Source organism: Brachyhypopomus gauderio, chromosome 1 (genome assembly GCF_052324685.1).
Source record: "Brachyhypopomus gauderio isolate BG-103 chromosome 1, BGAUD_0.2, whole genome shotgun sequence".
Taxonomy (NCBI): Eukaryota; Metazoa; Chordata; class Actinopteri; order Gymnotiformes; family Hypopomidae; genus Brachyhypopomus; species Brachyhypopomus gauderio.
This window is the reverse complement of record NC_135211.1, coordinates 46,057,593-46,078,321: the sequence shown is the minus strand read 5'-3', so window position 1 is coordinate 46,078,321 and position 20,729 is coordinate 46,057,593. Positions and strand designations below refer to the sequence as shown.

Here is a 20,729-nt window from a genome sequence, read left to right as displayed (position 1 = left end):
AGGACCCAATCAAGGTCCAGGACTCCTTATATTTTATACAACGTCTTCACTTTTTTTTATAGAAACGCCTTCTCTCTCGTTACATTCATCCATCTCTGATTAGTTTTTCGGGTTTGTTGTTCCCGCTGTCAGCGCTAATCTCGCGAGAACTGACACTCGGACTACTGCAGGTTGACACTTTCGCGAGGCTAGTGACATAATCCCTTTTGGAGAGGCACTTGAATGCTTTAAAACATTTTATTTATATATATATATATATATATATATATATATATATATATATATATATATATATATATATATATATATATATATATATATATTAGTGGTGGGACTTTAACGCGTTAATTTCGATTAATTAATTACAGGAAAATTAACGCACTAAAAATATTAACGCATTTTAACGCATGAGACACTTTTGCACCGTGGAATGTTTCCCCGTGCACGAGTTCCAGACATACAGAGTATATGGACGCACAATAAGATGAGCATGATGCAGATGACTGAAGAGGCTACGCTGGTGGATGGGAAATTTAAATTTTATGTAGGAAGGAGTTCGCTTATCACGGGAGCACTTCCACCCTTCGTTACCACACCAACGCAAAACATGTTGGGGCTAACGCGCAGGTCAGTAATGATCACTTAGCCACTTAGCTGCTAATTGTATTCCTAGTACGATATGGTGAACAAACGTCCGTATTTTCCGGGACATGTCCGTATTTCACATCCTGTCCCGGGCGTCGCGGGTTTTTTTTAAGTGAGGAAATGTCCTGGGGTGAGTTTCCCAAAACGTTCTTAGCGCTAAGTACTTCGTAACCTCGTTCTTACGTACGAGGTTAAGATGTACTTAGCGCTAAGAACGTTTTGGGAAACTCACCCCTGGTTTTTAAATTACCTTCATTGGACCATTAAGACTGGATTAAACTTTCGCGAGTGACCGTCGCGCGCGACTCCGCACGCGTTTATACGTGACGCGTCATATTATTTAGTGTTGTTCGCTCTCTGTGGTCGAAGCTAAAGGCTTGCAAGAAGCACTGCAAATTGTGTCAACTGATGCAAGTTAAGAACTGCCGTCCAGAAAGACAATGTCGAAGAAAATCCAGCAGCTGTATGATGAGGAAAGGGAAGTAAAACAGGTTATTGTGAAGAAACAAATGTGGCTCTGACTGGGGATCACTGGACCTCTGTTAGCAACAAGAATTATCTTGGTGTCTGTGACAGCTCATATTATAGATGATGAAGATCCAGTCATTTGCTTTGAGCATGCAGAAGACCACTTATAGGCACTATGGAGATCCCTGTGGCAGAGGCCTGGAAAATTAAAGAAAAATATACCATCTAAAATGGTATTTAAAAACATCTTCTGATTAACTTCAATTCTTCCAATATCCTGAGCAAAACTTCCAAAATTAAACAACATTTTTGGTCAGAATTTCCAGTGTTCTGAACTGTTTTTTGCACTCATCTATTGGTCTATGTAGTAGACTGGTGGAAAAATAAACAAGATGTTGAAGTTTATGATTATGTTCATTGATTCATTCATCATTCAAACTTAAATTAATATTTCTCATGTTAAATACTGAAATGCGATTAAAATGCGATTAATTTCGATTAATTAATTACAAAGCTTCCGATTAATTCGATTAATTTTTTTGATCGCGTCCCACCCCTAATATATATAGTTATATAGTTATAGTTCTAATTCCAGGCCAAGCAGTCACAGTCCCTTCAGTGCAGATGGTGAACCTCAGATAGGAGTTGGCATCAGCGCGTCCTCACATCCAAACAAAATGAATAAGTTCATAAAATGTGTTTTTATGTAAAATGTATTATTATTATTATTATTATTATTATTATTATTATTATTATTATTATTATTGTGAAATGCCATATTATTTATAATCTCTCTAGGGCACAGGTTCGTTTTATTTTCTGAGGGGTAAAATACGGTAGTATCCCGGCCAAAACGGGAGACTTGACAGGTATGGATTTGGGATTAAAAGAAGCAGCTTCTTTTTCTTCCTCAAAACAGAAAATCAAGGGTAAAATCTAACTATAAGTTTAAAGAATTTGTTTCCAGATGTATGTCCAGAAGTGATGGACGCGAGACAGGGCCACTTTTTCTCCCCAGTCCGCCCCTGATTAGGTCCCCTTGCAATTTTACTATCCTCTTGTAAGCACAAATGAATTTTTCATACTTTACGGGACACGTAACACCTGCTTGTGTTTTCCCAATCCAAATGTGTAAAAAATGAATATACGGACCACAGCACGCTTGTGTCTCTACTGGAGTGGCGTGTAGAAACGTGCTCAGTGTAGAACCGCGCTGCGCAGGCGCAAACCCTCTGTCCAATCACCGAGGAGAATCTGCCTGCGCTTCCAGACACGTGACAGAAAACTATGGCAGCCCACTTGATTCCCAATGCCGCGGCGTTAATGTGTCAAGACTCTTAACTGATATTTATTTTAATTCGTCTTAAACATGAGACATCTTCTCAGACTCCATTCCACATTATGTGGAGTGAATGTACGTTATTGTCATCGAAGTGTCTGGGCCAGCCATGGGACAGAAAGGAAATTAGGGGTTGATTTGGCAGGAAGGTAAGACGAAAGTTAGCGGGCCAGCTAGAGTAGCTACGTAGCCCAGTGTAGTGATCGGGTGGCTCCGTGGAAGTCACTGTGTACTGTGTACCATGTGATTACAATGGACAAGAATAGCTGGTAAACCACAGGGTTCAGTTATCTGTTGATTTTAAGCCAGGTTGCACTTGTAAATTTCTACAGACCTGCCTTGCACTTCCAGAGTGTTGATAGTGGGGATTCATGTGTGTTTGTCTTGATCGTCGCCCTCCCAATGTTAGTTGTATATTTCCTCCTGTCTTAATTGTGCTAAACTACACTTTCTTTGTTTTTCCCAAGGAAACTTGAAATATCAACAGGGAAGCTCGCTAGATTTGCTGATGGATGTTCTGTTGTGCAGGTAAGATTATGTATAAAGTGCAGATATGTTTGTATATATTTTAAAAGAATTTTTATTTGTATTTATGCACTGTGAACACTAGGCCAGCACAGGACATCACAGCAATGCTCTTGCACAAAGAAAAAATCACACTGTCCTGTCAAGCTCTTCCCCTGAGTAAACAATCCCTTAGCTCATGTGCTTTTTGCATCTTCACCTGCAGCTCGGCGAGACCTCAGTGATGGTGACTGCTGTAAGCAAGACAAAACCATCCCCTTCCTCCTTCTTGCCCCTTGTGGTAAGTTCAGACAACTCCAAGTCTTTCTCACGTGACCTCCAGATAGCTCGAGCCTTGAGCTTGACACCTGAATGAAAACGTGAGCAGACCACTAAATCTAACGTGACGAGCTCCTACGATTTTAACCTGTTTTAACCGTAAACAGGTTGACTACAGGCAAAAAGCAGCTGCTGCCGGCAGAATCCCCACCAACTACCTGCGACGCGAGATGGGCACCACGGACACCGAGATCCTCACCAGCAGACTTATAGGTCAGATCGGAAAGTGTCCCATCATGCCATGCAGTGTAAAACTGTTCGGGATAGCATATAAATGAACATCATGGGGATGGATAATGAAGAGTAAAATAACATTGCACACTAACCTGACTCATTGCTTTACTCATTTGCCTTCAGACCGTTCCATCAGACCCCTCTTTCCTGCTGGGTATTTCTACGATACGCAGGTACAGGGCTTCGCCATTAGCTGACTTTACTGCTTACATTCAACTGTTACATAAGCCTGACTTCAGCTCTTTTGTCTTCATGAAAAAGGTTCTGTGCAACATATTAGCTGTCGATGGAGTGCATGACCCAGATGTGCTTGCTATCAATGGAGGTACGGTTGCTCCTCCTGTGTTTTAATTGGTTGAATTTCTGACCATGATGGAGGTCTTAGGCTATTTTTTAAAATTAATAGTAATTGTATGATTGTAATTGTAATTGTCTTCTGTCTCAGCTTCAGCTGCCCTTGCCCTCTCTGACATTCCGTGGAATGGGCCTGTTGGTATGTCACCAGCGTTAATGTTATTAGTGGCTAATGTTAAATAAAGTCTATCTGGTTTAAGAGAATGCTTCCAGCATTGCTCCTGTTGCTGTGCAGGTGCAGTGCGTGTTGGCCTCATGGACGGAGAGTTCATTATAAATCCGACCCGGAAGGAGATGAGCTCCAGCACCTTGAACCTGGTGATAGCTGGGGCTCCTTCCAGCCAAGTAGGTGAGTGCAGCGCTAGTCCGCTTGTTTCTAGCTGTTTTGGGAAGTCAGAAGAGTAGCTGGAAAATGAAGTGTCACAGACTCCTTAGTTTCTTCATCATCTAACCGTTTGTGCTTTTACCACATTATAGCTGTTTTTCCAGAAGGTTTTCTTTTCTAGTGGTAGTTGTAAAATGTAGCTGCACAAGTCTTGGTATCTGAGATGTTCTGACTTCTATGAAATGTTGCTAGATGTTCTGAGCTCCTCTGAGATGTTTTTGGTTTGCCTTGTGGCAGTGATGATGGAGGCATCTGCGGAGAACGTGCTCCAGCAGGACTTCTGCCACGCTGTCAAAGTGGGCGTGAAGCACACGCAGCAGATCATCCAGGCCATCCAGCAGCTTGCCAGAGAGCAGAAGGTGGTCAAACGCACTCCACCCAGGCTCTTCGCCGCCCCCGAGGAGATGGTCGACCACGCCCGACAGTAAGATGTGCTTGCATGTGTTCTCATATCCTTTTATCAAAACCCATGCACATGTTCTATGACAAATCTGAGGTCCAGTGGGAGGTGCATGGTGCATTTCTGTACATATCAAGTAATTTATGACTATCATAAGTGCCTTATTAATTCCATTCACAGTGTGTGTTCTCATCATTTGTGTTAATGCACTGTGTTTTACTCGCAGACTAGCTGGGGACAAGATCTATGGCGTCTTTACAGACTCTTCACACGACAAGGTCACTACATCATATATTTTTTTCTGACTCGGTTCCCGCTGTTGCATGTAAGTGATCAGATGTTTGTGATTTTCCAGGTTTCTAGAGATGAAGCTATTAACAAGATAAGGCTCGAGACCGAGGAGCAAATGAAAGGTAGTGCTGGTTATTCATAACAACGTTCATTATTCTGGTGCAGCAGATCTCATATTTAGCCTGTCTCCATAACCTCCCAAGCAGCTACACGTCCTGTCTGGTCATGCTGACGGTGGATCCTACATATTAACGAGTAGAGGCGAATACTGCTGTCTTTCCTGTCCAATGGGAATGCTGCCATTTGTGTGGTTAATACTGTGGTTCATCCATCATTTACTGAGCAAAACGCTGTTAAAGAATGGCTCATGTAGTATGTCAATGAAGGTATAATGTTGTACGTCATATTACTGTTCTTTATAGAAAGGTTTCCTGACGCAGAACCTTCTGAAGTGATGGAGGCCTTCAGTGTAGTGTCAAAGGATGTTTTCCGTAATTTAACTCTCAATGAATATAGAAGGTAAGATGCTTCACATCTCATTATGGTGTATAGGTGCTCATAGACAACATATACAACATACAAGGTGGCTTGTCCTAATTTTCCCCCTTCTTCCCCTAGGGGGCGTGTGAGTCCTCTAGGGTTTAAATTCTATGTTTGTGTAATGCTGGTGTTTCTGCACACCACGGTCAGTGTATGGTGGCGTACAGTGCTTTACTGAACTATCCTCACAGTCTCATTTTGCTCTTTGTAAGGTGTGATGGCAGGGACCTGACCTCTTTACGAGACATTTCATGTCAGGTGGACATGTTCAGGCCACTGCATGGCTCCGCCCTCTTCCAGAGGGGCCAAACGCAGGTAAGGACCGGGATGTTACACCTGGGGACACAGATCTGCCTGTTAATCAACATCCTTCAGTCCACGTCATGTTCTCCATTATTGTTTTTACCTGTTGCTTTCATAGGTGCTCTGCTCTGTAACCTTTGACTCCCTGGAGTCCAGTGTAAAACCAGATCTTATAACTACAGCTCTGAGGTAAACCTGCATGTTTCTGCAGTACATTACACCTATGAGCCAAGTGATTTTATACTAAACAGAATGAGGTCAGGGGTCAGATAGGTAGGCCCAAAGAGGAGCCCCTGAACATGTGCAGTGGGCACTTCAGAACAGAGAACACTGGAGATGTGTGTAATGCCCACTATGGCTAACTGGTTATCCTGTTTCCTTCCTCTCTTTAATAGTGGGATAAAGGACAAGAATTTCATGCTTCACTATGAAGTGAGTATTTATACAGTCCAAGTACAGTAAGATCAGTGTAATGTTGCATTCTCATTTTCTCTCTCTCTCCCTCTCTCTCTCTCTCTCTCCCTCTCTCTCTCTCTCTCTCTCTCTCTCTCTCAGTTCCCGCCCTATGCGACCAATGAGGTTGGGAAGATGGGTGGGCTGAACAGAAGAGAGCTTGGCCATGGTGAGGGACACTGGTTTAGACTGGTATCCAGTATGCTGTGTGGTTAACCCCATTAACCTCTGTGTTTTTGGTGGGATTAGGGGCACTGGCAGAAAAAGCCTTAAGACCTGTTCTTCCTAAAGACTTCCCCTTCACGATACGGGTGACCTCAGAGGTGCTGGAGTCTAACGGTGCGTCTTCTGTATACTGTAGATATTTTGAAGTGTCTTTACATTTAAAAATGCTGAAAACGCATCAGTCTTGTGGCTGAGTGGATACACACAGCTCTTGGTCACACGGCATGCTTCTTTCTGCAGGGTCGTCGTCCATGGCGTCGGCCTGCGGGGGCAGCCTGGCCCTCATGGATGCAGGTGGGGCACTCTGCTGTGTATGTTGTGTAGTATAGTGTAGTATAGTAAGTTATTCCTGTGTGTTATCTGTTGTAGGATACGTCTAATTCCCTACATTTGTATTGTGCCCTTGAGTTTCTAAAAAGGAGCTTGAAAAGATCATGTGTTGTTATTGCCATCAAAACGGCTGGTCCCGTTAGCCACATGTCTGTGTCTTAAGCTTAGCTGCAGATCATGATAACCTTTCAAGTTATACCAATCACTTATGCATGTTGAAAATGTATTAAATGTTCTGACTATTGTCCTCTGTCTTTTAGGTGTGCCGATTTCTTCACCAGTAGCGGGTGTTGCTATTGGTTTAATATCCAAACCCAGTCCTGAAAAAGCGTCTGAGATCCAGGACTACAGATTATTAACTGACATTTTGGTAAATATTCAGACTCCATCTTGACTGGAAAATATTTTCAATTCTGATTGTGTGTCCTTTAAATGTATACATCTGCAAATCGTAATAAATGTACAGTGTGTTTAACATTTTTTTATCCAGTGCTATAATTGCAGTGCGCTTTGGTATTTGTAGGGAATTGAAGATTACAACGGGGACATGGACTTTAAGATGGCCGGAACAGTTAAAGGCATCACTGCGTTACAGGTACAGCGTACGGTCGTAGGAGGAGACGTCTTGGCGCGGTGCCAGACTGTGCTGACGGGCGCCATGTGTTTCTTCTGCTTTCTCACAGGCTGATGTGAAGATCCCAGGACTCCCCTTAAAGATTGTAATGGAAGCTATCCAGCAGGCCACAGGTACGGAGCGGTCATGGCGTGACACGCTGCAGCTGGATTTGTTACGCATCCTTAAGTGTCTTACTGCTGGCACTTTCTTTTCTTTCAGTGGCCAAGCGAGAAATCCTCGGCATCATGAGTAAGACCATCTCCAAGCCGAGGCCCACGAGAAAAGAGCAGGGGCCCCTTGTTGGTAGGTCCAACATGTGGATGTTTTTTTGTTTATTTTTTATTCTTTACACTTCAGTGTTTTGTTCTGAATTCATAAATTAATTTTTGTCTGTAGAGAATGTACGTGTGCCCATCTCCAGGAGAGCGAGGTTTGTTGGTCCCGGGGGTTATAATCTCCGACGCTTACAAGCTCAGACAGGTGAGGCCTGTACCTGCACTCACTCACTGCTTCATTAGACTTACTACAGGACCACAGCTGTGTGGCCATTACTCCTGCGTTGGAAAACTTTAACCCCAGTGAGCCACTGAGCTGGTAGAAGGTTTCATATGTGTCCGAGTCACTGCACGGCTGAGTGGTCCACAACCCAGAAGCCTCCAGCCAGTAGTGGTGATGCGTCCATCACTGTGACTTCGGGAGAAGCTCCAGAGATGGACTACATCACTGTGACTTCGGAAGAAGCCCCAGAGATGGACTACATCACTGTGACTTCGGAAAAAGCTCCAGAGATGGATTACATCACTGTGACTTCGGAAGAAGCTCCAGAGATGGACTATACACTGAAACCATCCCCCTATGATGTACAACATTGCAATCTCTGTGGCATAATTTGTCTGGTGAATGTTTATTAATGACACTTTGTTTTTCCTCTTAATCAACAAATAAAACAGCATGTAAAGTACAGGACAATAAACATGAACAAACTAACTAAAATCAAACATTTACTCAATGAGATAAAGGTCTTTTGGACTGGTCCCAGGTAACATTAGTGAATCACGTCACTGACCTGTTTTTTAGTAACACTGTTCAAACACGCCACAGGAACGGTGTGTCCTCTGTAGTTCAGACATGCGGAGCTTGAACGAAATGTCAGAGATGTTATTTATACCTCTATTAGTTTTTTATACAGGACTTTTAATTTGTTTCTACAGTGTTTAATATGTTTAAGGCTTGGTTGTCCTGTAACCTAAATTCACTCCCCATGGAGTAGAGGAGTATTTAGAACCTGAAACCTGGAACATTCTGTTAAGACTTCCTCACTGCCCAAGAAATGTGTGTGTGTGTGTGTGTGTGTGTGTTCAATACTTTACATTACTTCAAATCGAACAAACCCTACAGCCACTTACCAACACTAACAGTCACTTCAGTGCAGAGCAAGCGGCTTGACGTTCGTTCTCAGTGGCTGAGTTCTCCCTGTGTCTGACAGGCGTTACGATAAGCCAAGTAGACGAGGAGACCTTCTCGGTTTTTGCTCCTACCCCTAGCGCCATGGCTGAAGCCCAGGAGTTCATCGCCGAAGTCTGCAAAGATGACGTGGGTTGGAGCGGCGCTTTGAAATGCTGCGTTTACGCCGATTTGCTTTTTAATTTCTGCATAACAAATAAGGGTGGTCGGAGACAAAGAGCCAGTATTTAAGAACTTTTCCCTTTCTTCTGCAGCAAGAGCTGCAGCTTGAGTTTGGAGCCATATACACGGCAACCATCGTGGAGATAAGGTACAGGTGGAACTTGTTTACGACTTACGTGGCTGTCCCTTTGTTAATATCAGCATGTTTGGGATTGAGGATGGCTGTGTCGTTTCTCTTGTGTATTTGAGCAGAGACGTAGGCGTTATGGTCAAGCTGTACCCCAACATGAGTGCGGTGTTGCTACACAACTCTCAGCTGGATCACAAACGGGTAAGGCCGCCCCGGACGCCTCTGTTCTGGGGCGTGACGCTGCTCAACCAGAACTAATGAGCACACATCTCGGCTGTGTCTGCTTTTGCACTGAGCGTTTGGATACGCTGAGATGAGTATGGGAGCATCTTTGGGAGTATCGTTGGGATTAGAACTGCCGGGTGACGGTTGCTATTATTCTCCAACAGATCAAACACCCAAGTGCTCTTGGTCTCGAGGTTGGACAACAGATCCAGGTATGCACTTCCACTCACAGAGATCCCACATATGTGGTGTGAGCGCAAATGGTATTCACGCCAACTGCAGGAGGTGTGACGGTCATCCTTATAGAGATTGTTTGTTTCTGTAATGTGCTAGTTATAATTGAGGTTTTAAGCAACAGTAATTGGTATTTACTGAAAGCATAACAATGCCCACGTAGTTCCTGTCCATAAACAGCCCTTTAGTAGCAGTGCTGAGTGTTGCATCGTGGTGGTGATCAGGACCTGCGTTCCACAGGTGAAATATTTTGGACGCGACCCGACGGACGGCAGGATGAGGCTGTCACGTAAGGTGCTCCACTCTCCTGCGGCCACTGTGGTGAAGACCCTCAGTGAGAAGCACAGCATCACTATGGGAACAGCAAACGACCAATCGTCTGCTTTATCCTAACTCATGAACTGTTTGGGGGGGGCGCACTCTCTGCTGTGCAAGCGGGCGTGTGAGTGTGAATGAGCGTGCATGTGTGAGCGTGTCAGAAGTGTTACTGTCCAGCAGTGACCGCATTAGCTACACTCGCCTCATTGTTTGCGATATCACCCACTGGAGTTCTTTTGTAGGATGTAGCTTCCTGTTTTCTACCCCAGATTACATCCATCTCCTGGGCTGCTCCAGTTGTTTTGATGAAAATTATGATGATGATTATTTTTGTTAGGAAAAATGGTTGCTTTATAATATTTCTTGTGTTTTGTTTATATGTACCCTTTTGTTAAAAAATGAGAGAAAAAGATTGTCTTGTGTTTCATAATCTGAATGTACTGTAATATAGATTTTGTAGTCAGAATAGCTCTTTTCACTTTTACCAAGGCTGTCCATCCTTTCAAGGTTAAGGTCTACACCAGTACTCACCCAGACCAGTATCAATTTCAAATTCCCTTAGCTAGATCTGAACAGCTAAGGGACAAGGGAACAAAAGGTGGTTCAAATGCTAACTCTACTGGTGATGCTGCAACGTTTTACCTCCCCACTGGCTACCATTGGCTTAGAATGTAACAGAGATGGTGGTGGTGGGTGTCATTGAGCTGTCCAATGGCTCTTGGGCAGCACCGCCGGTCCTGGCACAGAAAGGATAACCGGTGCCTCTTCTGTACAACCAGTGACTCAACACTTACCAAAGCCCAACTAGCCCCCAGATAACTTGAGGGACACGTCACAAGGTGGCCCTTGGCATGAAAGGAATTTCACTTTGCCATCTGACACCGTGCTGGATGTCTACACCGTTGGCCTTTACTACCGCCCACGCACCACTGAAGAACGCCAGTTCAGTGCAGCCGAGGGGCGTTGCTGTTGCTGCCATCATCAAAAGTAACGGTAACATTGACTGTGTGAACCATGGGGAATTCTGCCATGCCCAGAAGGAGAACACAGAGCTCTCCAGGGCACAGAGATTGCTCCAAGTGGGACACAACCTATTGCTGAACAGCCATGGTTCGGCACAGGCCCACTGCTAAGGTGCCTTGTGTGGGCTGAGACGGCTCCTGGACACACGGTGTACTGCTGTGCCGTTTGTTGGGGAAAGCTGGGGCCTGGGAAACAACGTATGGGAGTTGCTGGTGAGACACTTCAGTGGACACAAGACACTGAAGCAGCTTCAACAGTGGATATACTGGCCAGGCAATAGCATCATGGGAAATACAGCAGGTAGAACTGGCCAGCCACTTGTCTGGACATGATCCATGCCTACTGGCAAAAGAAACTAATTGATCTGCATAGCCAACTAGCAGAACAAATTAACCACCTGCCCAAGACCAGCCCCCATCTGGGCTGGCAAGCAGAAGGCAGGACATTACTGGTCATGATGGACCCCAACAAGGCCCATAGACCCTCCAACCACAGATCAATAAACCACAGTACGGATGTGTCTGTCAGTAATGCTAGCCACAGCGCTGAATGAGCATGTGTGTAAAATCATGAGCACACATGGGAAAACCCAGAGGTTCAAAGCATTGTCTACAAGATTCCAAGACCAGACAGACCAACCTAAGTGTGGTCGAGGAAGAGGAAGGGCTGAGGAAAAGAGCTGGAAGAAATGTGGAATACCAGGAACATCCTCAGATCAGAAGAGTGGTAGAGGAGGTAGACAGACAGACAGAGAGAAAGAATTTGTAGTGAAAGTAGCTACACATACACAAAGTATGTGGATCTATTTTTAAAAATCTATTTATTATTCACAACCGTTGAAAACAGTAGCCTACTGTTTTTGTACATTGCTATCTCATTATTTCGAGATACAAAGTCAGAATTTCGACATAGTCACGTAATCAGAGGTGAACATCGGTATAGCAAATACGTTATTGCTCTAGGCCTGAGAATTAAAATATGTATGTATAAGTGATTTTTAGCATGACTGAATGGCATTCGATCCCTGAGTGCTACGGTAACAACCAATCTTTGGTACGTTACATTTTATTAAACACATTTTACACCCTTGAATCAGTGTGTCTTTGTTTGGATATAGTTAATGCTGTGCCGTTTGCTGTGATTGATAATGAAATATTAGCCCTTTTTACACATAGAAACAACTGAAATCAAGAATATCATCTGTAGCGTAGCCTATGGGTTCAGATGTGACTCGTTGGTATCTCAAAATATCGACTTAGTATCTCGAAATGTCTTCGTATCTCTAAATACTGACTTAGTATGTCGAAGTATTGACTTAGTATCTCTTGATAATTAAATAATATTTTACGTAATGGTGAAGGGGAAATTTTGTTTTTGTTTTTTTTAATGATTTATTTAGGTGGCGGGAATGGTCTTCCACAGGGTTTGCAAAATGGGAAATCTACCATTTCCTGTAGTCGCAATCGGCCACCGTAGCCCATGAGAGGAGACCCCGTGGCGCAAAGCGCCGTGATTGACGTCGGGGAGAAAAAGACACAAGATCGGGTTTCAAGATGGCGGTCGTTGGACGTTAGCGACACGGCCGTCAACGATCTAGCTAGCTAAGTTGTGTCCAAAAACGTTACCAGCCAGGTCGTAGCTTATTTCTTTTGCCCCTTGAGCGGTATATCAGTAGCGAGGAATCCTAACATACGCCGAATCGTATATTTAGCAATTGTGCGTGGATCATGCGGTTAGTAACAAAGTTTGAAGCCAGAGGTTAAGAAGCGAACAAAAAAAGAAGCAACATTGGCGGATCCGCTGGTGGTGGGAGGACAACCATGTCGGATACGAGACGGCGTGTGAAGGTGTACACGCTGAACGAGGACCGGCAGTGGGACGACCGGGGGACGGGGCACGTCTCGTCCACGTACGTGGAGAGGCTGAAGGGGACCTCTCTGCTGGTGCGGGCAGAGTCCGACGGTAGGGCTAACCATGCTAACCAGTTAGCTGATGTCTCCGTCTGAATATAAAAAAACAGGCCAAAATTTTTTATTTTTGTTTGTTTTTTTAACCAGAATAAAGATTAAGGGCGTCAGAATAACAGAAGCGGTGACTTTTTCACGTTTAGTGGTGGTGGCCGCGGTGAAGCTGACTGGTACGGGTCCGTTAGCGGGCTGGCCGTGCGGTGTAGGTTAGCTACACGGTTTGTTGACACGCTCACAGGGAGCCCACAAGAAAGACCGAGCGCTTGTGTTTTTAATTAGGCAGTTTTTCTAATATCGTAAAGCGTAACCGATCTGAAAGCTAATGTGCGTTTCTTGATCGCGAGCTCGGTTGGTTTACGGCTAGCTTGCGTTTCCTTTAGCTCGTACACACGTACACGTTTGTTGTTGTTCACGTGTGCTGTTGCTTTAACGTGTACTAATATTTTAAGTTTATTTACATTTGCTAGCGTGATCAGTGCCCAGTTGTGCAAACTTTCCCAGCGAAGTCACCACGTGTAATTTTAAGTTGTGCATTGTTCTAAGATATCTCTTTGTAATTATGCTTACTGCTGGTTTGTTTATTTACTTGTTTATTTTTTTAACTTGTTTATTGCCATAGGCTCACTTTTACTGGAGTCCAAAATCAACCCAAATACTGCATATCAAAAACAACAAGTGAGTTCCACACTCCCCACCCCCCACCCCCTTTCTTCTTAAATTTAATTGAGAGGTTTGTGCTGTCAGTTGCATTAGAGGCATTTGGTGAATTTGTGCCACTTGTACTGCTTAAAAGTCATGTCAGTTCTTGTTTGTGTCCTCAGGATACCCTTATTGTTTGGTCCGAAGCAGAAAACTATGATCTAGCGTTGAGTTTCCAGGAGAAGGCAGGTTGCGATGAAATCTGGGAGAAGATCTGCCAGGTAAACAGCTGGTCATTATTTACTGCTCCCAGGCATCGTCACTGGTGCATGTTGATGTGCATTTTTTAGTATTCATAGAGGTACTGATACCCCATGACGTGAAAAGGGATACCTGCACCTGCTATGGTAGTTCATACTGTCTGCCCTATTGCACACCCCTAGGTGCAAGGCAAAGATCCGTCTTTGGAGATCACTCAGGACCCCATCGATGAGTCCGAGGAGGAGCGCTTCGAGGAGATGCCGGAGACCAGCCACCTAGTGGAGCTGCCTGCCTGCGAGCTGGCTCGTCTGGAGGAGATAGCTGATCTGGTCACCTCCGTCCTCTCCTCGCCCATCCGCCGTGAGAAGCTGGCACTGGCGCTCGTGGGCGAGGGCTATATAAAGAAGCTCCTGCAGCTCTTCCGCACCTGCGAGGACCTGGAGAACCGGGAGGGCCTGCATCACCTCTACGAGATCGTGCGTGGCGTGCTTTTCCTCAACAAGGCCACGCTTTTCGAGGTCATGTTCTCAGACGACTGCATCATGGATGTGGTGGGCTGCTTGGAGTACGACCCGGCCCTCGTCCAACCCAAGAGGCACCGGGAGTTCCTCACCAAGACGGCCAAGTTCAAGGAGGTGATCCCCATCAGGGACTCTGAGCTCAGGCAGAAGATTCACCAGACATACCGAGTGCAGTACATTCAGGACATCATCCTGCCCACGCCGTCTGTCTTCGAGGAGAACTTCCTTTCCACCCTCACCTCTTTCATCTTTTTCAACAAGGTGGAGATTGTGAGCATGCTTCAGGTGGGTCCTCTCCGCTGTGAAGAGCAGCAGACATGCCTGTCCCTGATACCAACTCTGAACAGAATAAGGAACATGGGCCCTGCATACAAACATGCGTACCTTCAGAGTAGAAAACCTTATAGCTGCTCAACACTTTTTTTTCATGCGAAATGAACAGATTGTGATAAATGTGTGAAGAATGCTACTACTTATACATTACTGAACACAACCATGACTTGGTCAGAAAAAAAAAGATGATCTTCAGCAGAGATGACATTTTGCATATTACATGTTGACATTGACATTCAGTATAGAATGCAACCAAATATGATTTTTCAGAATATCTTTGTTGTTTAATGTGATTTAACAATTACGAGTGCAGATTTAGCCTAGTGGTCTTCACTCAGCCATCAGGAGATACAGCATGGTTATGATCATTCATTTAGCACCTTCCGTTTCACTCTGTGAATCACTGTACCACAGTACCAGTGATCGTATTCCCTATATTTATATATAACCTTAAACATTTGGGTGAACAGTAAGTTGAATCGTTTATGGAATCATTCTTGACCTCTAGGAGGATGAGAAGTTCCTGACTGAAGTGTTTGCCCAGCTGACTGACGAGGCTACAGAACACACTAAGAGAAGAGAGCTGGTACCCACACCCGTCTCTTCCTGCCACTCTCACCAGTTCACACCCCAGTCTTTTCCTCTCATTCTCACCAGTTCACACCCCAGTCTTTTCCACCCACTTTCACCAATTCACACCCCTGTCTCTTCGTCCCACTATTACCAGTTCACACCCCAGTCTTTTCCTCTTGCTCTCACCAGTTCACCCAGTTGTTTGTCAGTCTGTGTGAGGCTCTGCTGTTTTGTAAGTGTTCCTTCTTTGCCTTGGCAGGTCAACTTTTTCAAAGAGTTTTGTGCATTTTCACAAACCCTGCAACCCCAAAACAGAGATGCTTTTTTCAAGACGTTAGCAAATCTAGGAATTCTTCCAGCATTGGAAATAATTATGGTGAGTTGAATGCACTTTTAAAAAAGTGTAAATTTTCATTGCCCCTTTTCCACTTCTGTGTTGCTTCAGATTTCTTTTCTAATATGGAGTGTTTTGTTGTTTAGAAATGACCAATGTTGTATAATTGTTTAACAGTTGTTTTCTATGAGTTCTAGCTTGCATGAACTGTAGAAGCACAGGTTACATTCACATTTCATCTAGATGTTTCTCTGGGTTTCTTCTCATATTGCATGTACATAAGAAGCGTTTCCGATAGCACTGCCGAGCACTATTTCGAGCCCGTGATTGGGAATGTGGTTAAATGCTGAGACTCACCAGTGCTGAAATTCCCTCCAGGGTATGGACGACCTCCAGGTGAGGGCGGCCGCCACAGATATCTTCTCATATCTGGTGGAGTTCAGTCCTTCCATGGTCCGAGAGTTTGTGATGCAGGAACCTCAGCAGGCGGACGACGATGTGAGTCGGCACTCTGCAGCACATCCAAGCAAACACACACACGCACACTGGATGCACACAAGCTGTTTTTAAATGAAGGCTGTGCACATTTTGTCAGCTATGGCATGTGGCCTGCATAATCATATTTTGGAAGGTCTCAAAAATGTGGTTGTCTGTTGAAATTCAAGGGATGTGTTACAGATTTTGTGTGTGTGTGTGTGTGGGGTCTTGATCAGGATGTTCTGCTGATAAACCTGGTGATCAAGCAGATGATCTGTGACTCTGACCCCGAGCTAGGGGGCGCTGTGCAGCTCATGGGGCTTCTGCGCACCCTCATCGATCCTGAGAACATGCTGGCCCCCACCAACGTGAGTTGCCAACACACTTTCCAGCATGGACACGGCTTCTGTTTGCGAAGGGCAGTAAACAAGTGTTTCTGCTTCACTCGTTGTCCCCATTACAATGTGGACATTAGTACTGACTCATGTCAGATGTACTGTGTAGACTCTGATTCCTGGCACCATTGTAACTGATACTCTGGATGTAACTTGCTACTCTGGATGTTTGCTGTGGGCAGTGTAGGGAGCCCTTGCTCACATGCAGGAGAGATAGTCGTCATGACCGGGTGCGTTCGCTCTCATGCATCTGTACTCTTTGTATGAGCAATCACACATTGAGTTTCCACCATGGCTAAAAGCAAGCAGAGTAGGGAAGAACAAACACAAACCTTATAGAAGCAATCGTGATTCAAATGTAGTCAAATGTGTATTTGGAATGATTTGGTGTGTGTGTGTTATGCGTTTACTTGTTTCGATTAATATAAAGAATCTTTTACGTGAGGAAATTGATCTTTATTTCCTGCGTGACCGCTGTGTCCCTAGAAAACCGAGAAGACGGAGTTCCTCAGCTTCTTCTATAAGTACTGCATGCACGTGTTGACGGCTCCACTGTTGGCCAACACAGCCGAGGAGAGTAAAGGTGAGGGCTTTACTACGCTGGCCTCCAGTAGACCCTCCATATCTCAACCACTCTTCGTAAGGGGAACTAAAACCCTGTCAATTTGGTTCATAGATTTACCAGAAGATTCTACAAAAGTTAACCCCGTCTGTCCAGGTAAGCATGGGTTGCTTTCTTTGCACCCAGCCCATTGTCAGCATTTCTAGTCCTGTTTTTAAGGCGACTGTTGAAGGTTAACGTTTTGCATATAAGCTCTTCATTTTCTTCTGCTGCCTCAGATAACTTCCAGACAGCCCAGCTGCTGTCTCTAATACTGGAGCTGCTCACCTTCTGTGTGGAGCACCACACGTACCACATAAAGAACTACATCATGAATAAAGACCTCCTGCGCAGAGTGCTGGTGCTCATGAACTCCAAACACACCTTCCTGGCGCTCTGTGAGTCTCAAAGCTAATCTTACGATCATGTAGGCTGTCATTTACTGAGATAACGGTGTACATTTCTGTGGATGGTTAGATGAATTATGTGCATTACTTTTTGAAGGCTCTTGAACTGTGACTGTCTCCATAAAACTGTACCGGTTGGGCTTTTTTGTTGAAGATTTTCGTTCGTAGTGGAAGGCTTTTTAAGATGCAGTTTTTGCAGCCTAGAAGTTACATCCTGGGATGAAAACAAATTACTTCCTCACCCTTCTGGTCTTCCAGAAGTTACAATTCATTGTTTGTAAATGTTTTGTGGTGGTTTCTGTGCTAACTGTTCTTATCCACATGTGCAGGTGCTTTGCGTTTCATGAGGAGGATAATAGGTCTGAAAGATGAGTATTATAATCGTTACATCATTAAAGGGAACCTGTTTGAACCAGTTATCAATGCCCTGTTGGACAATGGGACAAGATATAATCTTCTCAACTCAGCCATCATTGAACTCTTTGAGTTCATCAAAGTGGTAAGAACTTCAGAATGTCTCTTTTGTAAATGTTCTTGATTGGTCTGGGGAAAAGTCAAAATCTTGAAATGCTATGTTTCTTCATCTTCAGGAAGACATTAAATTCCTCATTGCTCATATAGTCGACAACTTCTACAAAGCACTTGAATCCATAGAGTACGTCCAAACGTTCAAAGGCCTGAAGGGCCGCTATGAGCAGGAGAAGGCCAGGCAGAGTCGATCCCTCCCCAGGTCCGTCCCGAACAGAACCTCGGCACCAAATGGCCAGTCTTGATATCTTTTGCGTTGGCTCCTTGGGTTTTAAATGGAACCTCCCTGCATCTCGTAGGTACCGACGAGAGGCCCGCTCTCTGGAAGACGACGAAGAAATGTGGTTCAACGAAGATGAGGAGGAAGACGACACGGATGCAGGTGTGGAGAAGAGAGTCGAGGAAGACTTTCCGGAGAGCTATGGGAAATTCATGGGGGCGAAAAAAGGTATTCCGCACACAGAAATGCCACGTTGGTTTTTCGTAGAGGCCTCGCCTCCGCACACGCCCTCCTCATTCGTGTCTTTTGTCTCGTTGCAGCTAAAGAGAACGAGGACAAAGAAAACCCCCCAAAACGGACGGCAAGCGGCAGCTTTAAGTTTACCTTCTCTCATTCTGCAGGGACCACCAACGGAAGCGGCGGCACCAGCAGCAAGCCGGCGTCGTCCTCCTCCCCCGCCGCACCCAACGGCTCCGCGGGCAAAGCTGCCTCGCTGCCCGCCGCTCCCACAGTGAAGGTTGGTACGGCCCAGTCTGTGCCATGAGACGCAGCGGGCTCCTTTTTGTTAGTCTTATGGAGGTTAAATGTTTGTGTCCTGCCTCTCCTTCGACAGACGGGCCTTATCGGCCTCGTGGACTACCCGGATGATGAAGATGAGGAGGATGAAGAAGAGGATGTGGAGGAGGAGGAGGAACTGTCTCCGCGGAAACGGCCCCGCCTGGGATCGTAAGAGCACAGCCACGCGATCCTCCGCTCCTGTGTCCCGTTGCGCCACCGAGCCCTGGTCTTCGTGGCTTAAGGACCCACCCCAATACCCTCGTGCCCCGCCCCTCCCCCAGCTCTACCTCCTGCTCCTGCACAAACACCAAACTCGGGCATCAGAGGAGCTGACCCTTTACCCGGTCATCTGAACCCCACCCTGCACCAACCCCACCCCACCCTTTGAGATCCGGTTGCATCAGATTGCACCAGCAAGGAGGCAGAACATCCCAGCTGCTCGTCCTGCGGCCCTGGGGCAGGGGTTTAACGCCAGAGTCAGTCAGCCTAGCAGGACACGCCACTTAGTATTGGAAGCTTGATTGGCAGAGCCTACCGAGACATGCTTCTCTCTCTCTCTTTTACCGTTTTGTTTGTTTTTTGATCCAGGTCGGGTGGAGGTAAACAAGGGGGACAAACCAACATTAAACTGAGAACTCCGAACTCGTCAGCGTCCTTGACTTGAATTTACATTTTTCGGATGTTTGGATCCTTGTATTCTTGAGTTTAATTTTCTTGAGTAGTGTACAGCTTTTGGTTCGCACCCCCCCTCTTTTTAATTCTTTGCCCCTTGAGTGATTATTTTTAATCAGAAAAGGGACCGCTCTTCCTGCCAGTGTCGATCTCCCCCTGCAAATCTTTTTTTGCCGCACATCGAGGTGGGATGATTGTTGACCCTTTTAAATGTTTTGATTTCACTGAAGAACTACCGAAGTTGTGATGCTGGTTTTACAAACGTGTACTAAACTACAGTAAAGTCGTTTCTACAGCTGAGTGGAGCATGGCTGAGGGTGTGTGTGTGTCACATGACTGCATTTCTTTAACCATTAGGAGTCCATGTCTAAAGATCTGTCTGCCAACCCGGGGGTTCCTCTTCCTTTACGAAGAGTGCAGACTCTGCTCATTATCAGATGTGGCATGTCACCAGCACAGTGTGTTCCTGAAGTGTTAAATACTGTCTATATTAACCACCATGACTAGTATGTAGACATTCCGATTGTCGTTTAGGTTTAGGGTGCTGTATCCCTGCTCCTGGAGATCAACAGTGTAAAACTCACTCCTGACCAAAATTTCGCACAGCTGGTTCAAACATTCAGATACCCCTGAAGACCTCACCCGGATTGGTTGGGTGTGATTGTAAGGGGCGGGGCAAATGGGTCTGGGTCTGCAGGAGGTCTTGAGCATGGACCACACCCTGGATTTTAAGTGCTTTCATCTGAAGGTGATGCAAACTTCTCCCGAGCTGAAGGTTTTGAAACCGGACGGATGTTCTATCCAGGTTGTTTTGACTTGAGTATTGAAGGCTGTTCTCTTTCCTCTCTCCATGAATTTTTGTACAAGTCCAATGATTAACTCTCTCGTTGACTCTCCGATCCAGAGCATTTGTATACATTTGATATTTGAAAAAGTTTTCCGATTAAATTTAAGCCTGGCATTAAACAAGTGGTCTAGTTAATTTGATGCAGTTTCAGTGTTTTGTTCATGGCCTTCTGTTTAACACATTCAAAAGTACAACCAGTAGGATTTGACATAGTGTGGCTTAGATTTTCAAATATTGTTTGTTCGAGTTGTGAGTTCCACAAGTATATAAAAGCAATATTGCAACAGTATACATCTACAGTATGATCTAATATGCTTGCTCTGTATTTATTTAGGCCCATTAATACACGCGTGTCTCACGTCAAGTGTTAAGGCGGCCCCACTGCCTTGTGGGTAAAAACAAGCAGCGGCCGAA

General features: G+C 45.0%; 2 protein-coding genes across 4 annotated transcripts; both read left to right on the top strand.

Annotated features, from left to right (window-relative positions):
- Window positions 1–2,398: 2,398 nt before the first annotated feature.
- On the top strand, window positions 2,399–12,066 carry pnpt1 (polyribonucleotide nucleotidyltransferase 1). Its single transcript, XM_077016070.1, has 28 exons — window positions 2,399–2,601; window positions 2,920–2,980; window positions 3,183–3,257; window positions 3,403–3,508; window positions 3,653–3,702; window positions 3,791–3,854; window positions 3,975–4,022; window positions 4,119–4,232; window positions 4,506–4,692; window positions 4,895–4,946; window positions 5,024–5,081; window positions 5,382–5,478; window positions 5,712–5,814; window positions 5,921–5,991; window positions 6,198–6,234; window positions 6,358–6,424; window positions 6,505–6,594; window positions 6,721–6,774; window positions 7,071–7,180; window positions 7,334–7,405; window positions 7,494–7,557; window positions 7,646–7,729; window positions 7,823–7,906; window positions 8,913–9,019; window positions 9,145–9,200; window positions 9,305–9,383; window positions 9,572–9,619; window positions 9,882–12,066. Exons 1-28 carry the CDS (start codon window positions 2,483–2,485, stop codon window positions 10,032–10,034), a joined length of 2,310 nt encoding a protein of 769 aa, XP_076872185.1. The 5' UTR covers window positions 2,399–2,482; the 3' UTR covers window positions 10,035–12,066.
- A 423-nt stretch (window positions 12,067–12,489) lies between these two features.
- ppp4r3b (protein phosphatase 4, regulatory subunit 3B) lies at window positions 12,490–20,455 on the top strand. Of its 3 annotated transcripts, XM_077016067.1 has the most exons (16): window positions 12,494–12,944; window positions 13,569–13,624; window positions 13,771–13,869; window positions 14,032–14,655; window positions 15,212–15,289; window positions 15,536–15,652; window positions 15,989–16,108; window positions 16,324–16,455; window positions 16,969–17,065; window positions 17,159–17,200; window positions 17,323–17,481; window positions 17,820–17,989; window positions 18,081–18,220; window positions 18,318–18,466; window positions 18,559–18,755; window positions 18,852–20,455. In XM_077016067.1, the coding sequence occupies exons 1-16, from the start codon at window positions 12,803–12,805 to the stop codon at window positions 18,966–18,968; spliced, it is 2,439 nt and encodes an 812-aa protein (XP_076872182.1). In that variant the 5' UTR covers window positions 12,494–12,802; the 3' UTR covers window positions 18,969–20,455. The 3 variants fall into 3 exon arrangements, with proteins under 3 accessions (XP_076872181.1, XP_076872180.1, XP_076872182.1); XM_077016066.1 differs by having other exon boundaries at window positions 12,490–12,944; window positions 16,969–17,200; window positions 18,640–18,755; XM_077016065.1 differs by having other exon boundaries at window positions 12,492–12,944; window positions 16,969–17,200.
- Window positions 20,456–20,729: the final 274 nt, after the last annotated feature.

Bases quoted from the DNA above. Each gene is read 5' to 3' on its own strand.
- ppp4r3b (XM_077016065.1), top strand. From the start codon at position 12,803: ATGTCGGATACGAGACGGCGTGTGAAGGTGTACACGCTGAACGAGGAC. The intron at 16,456-16,968 runs GTGAGTTGCCAA...CTGTGTCCCTAG, and splicing joins ACATGCTGGCCCCCACCAAC to AAAACCGAGAAGACGGAGTT. The intron at 18,467-18,558 runs GTATTCCGCACA...GTCTCGTTGCAG, and splicing joins ATTCATGGGGGCGAAAAAAG to CTAAAGAGAACGAGGACAAA.
- pnpt1 (XM_077016070.1), top strand. From the start codon at position 2,483: ATGAGACATCTTCTCAGACTCCATTCCACATTATGTGGAGTGAATGTA. The intron at 3,703-3,790 runs GTACAGGGCTTC...TTCATGAAAAAG, and splicing joins GGTATTTCTACGATACGCAG to GTTCTGTGCAACATATTAGC. The intron at 7,181-7,333 runs GTAAATATTCAG...TGGTATTTGTAG, and splicing joins GATTATTAACTGACATTTTG to GGAATTGAAGATTACAACGG.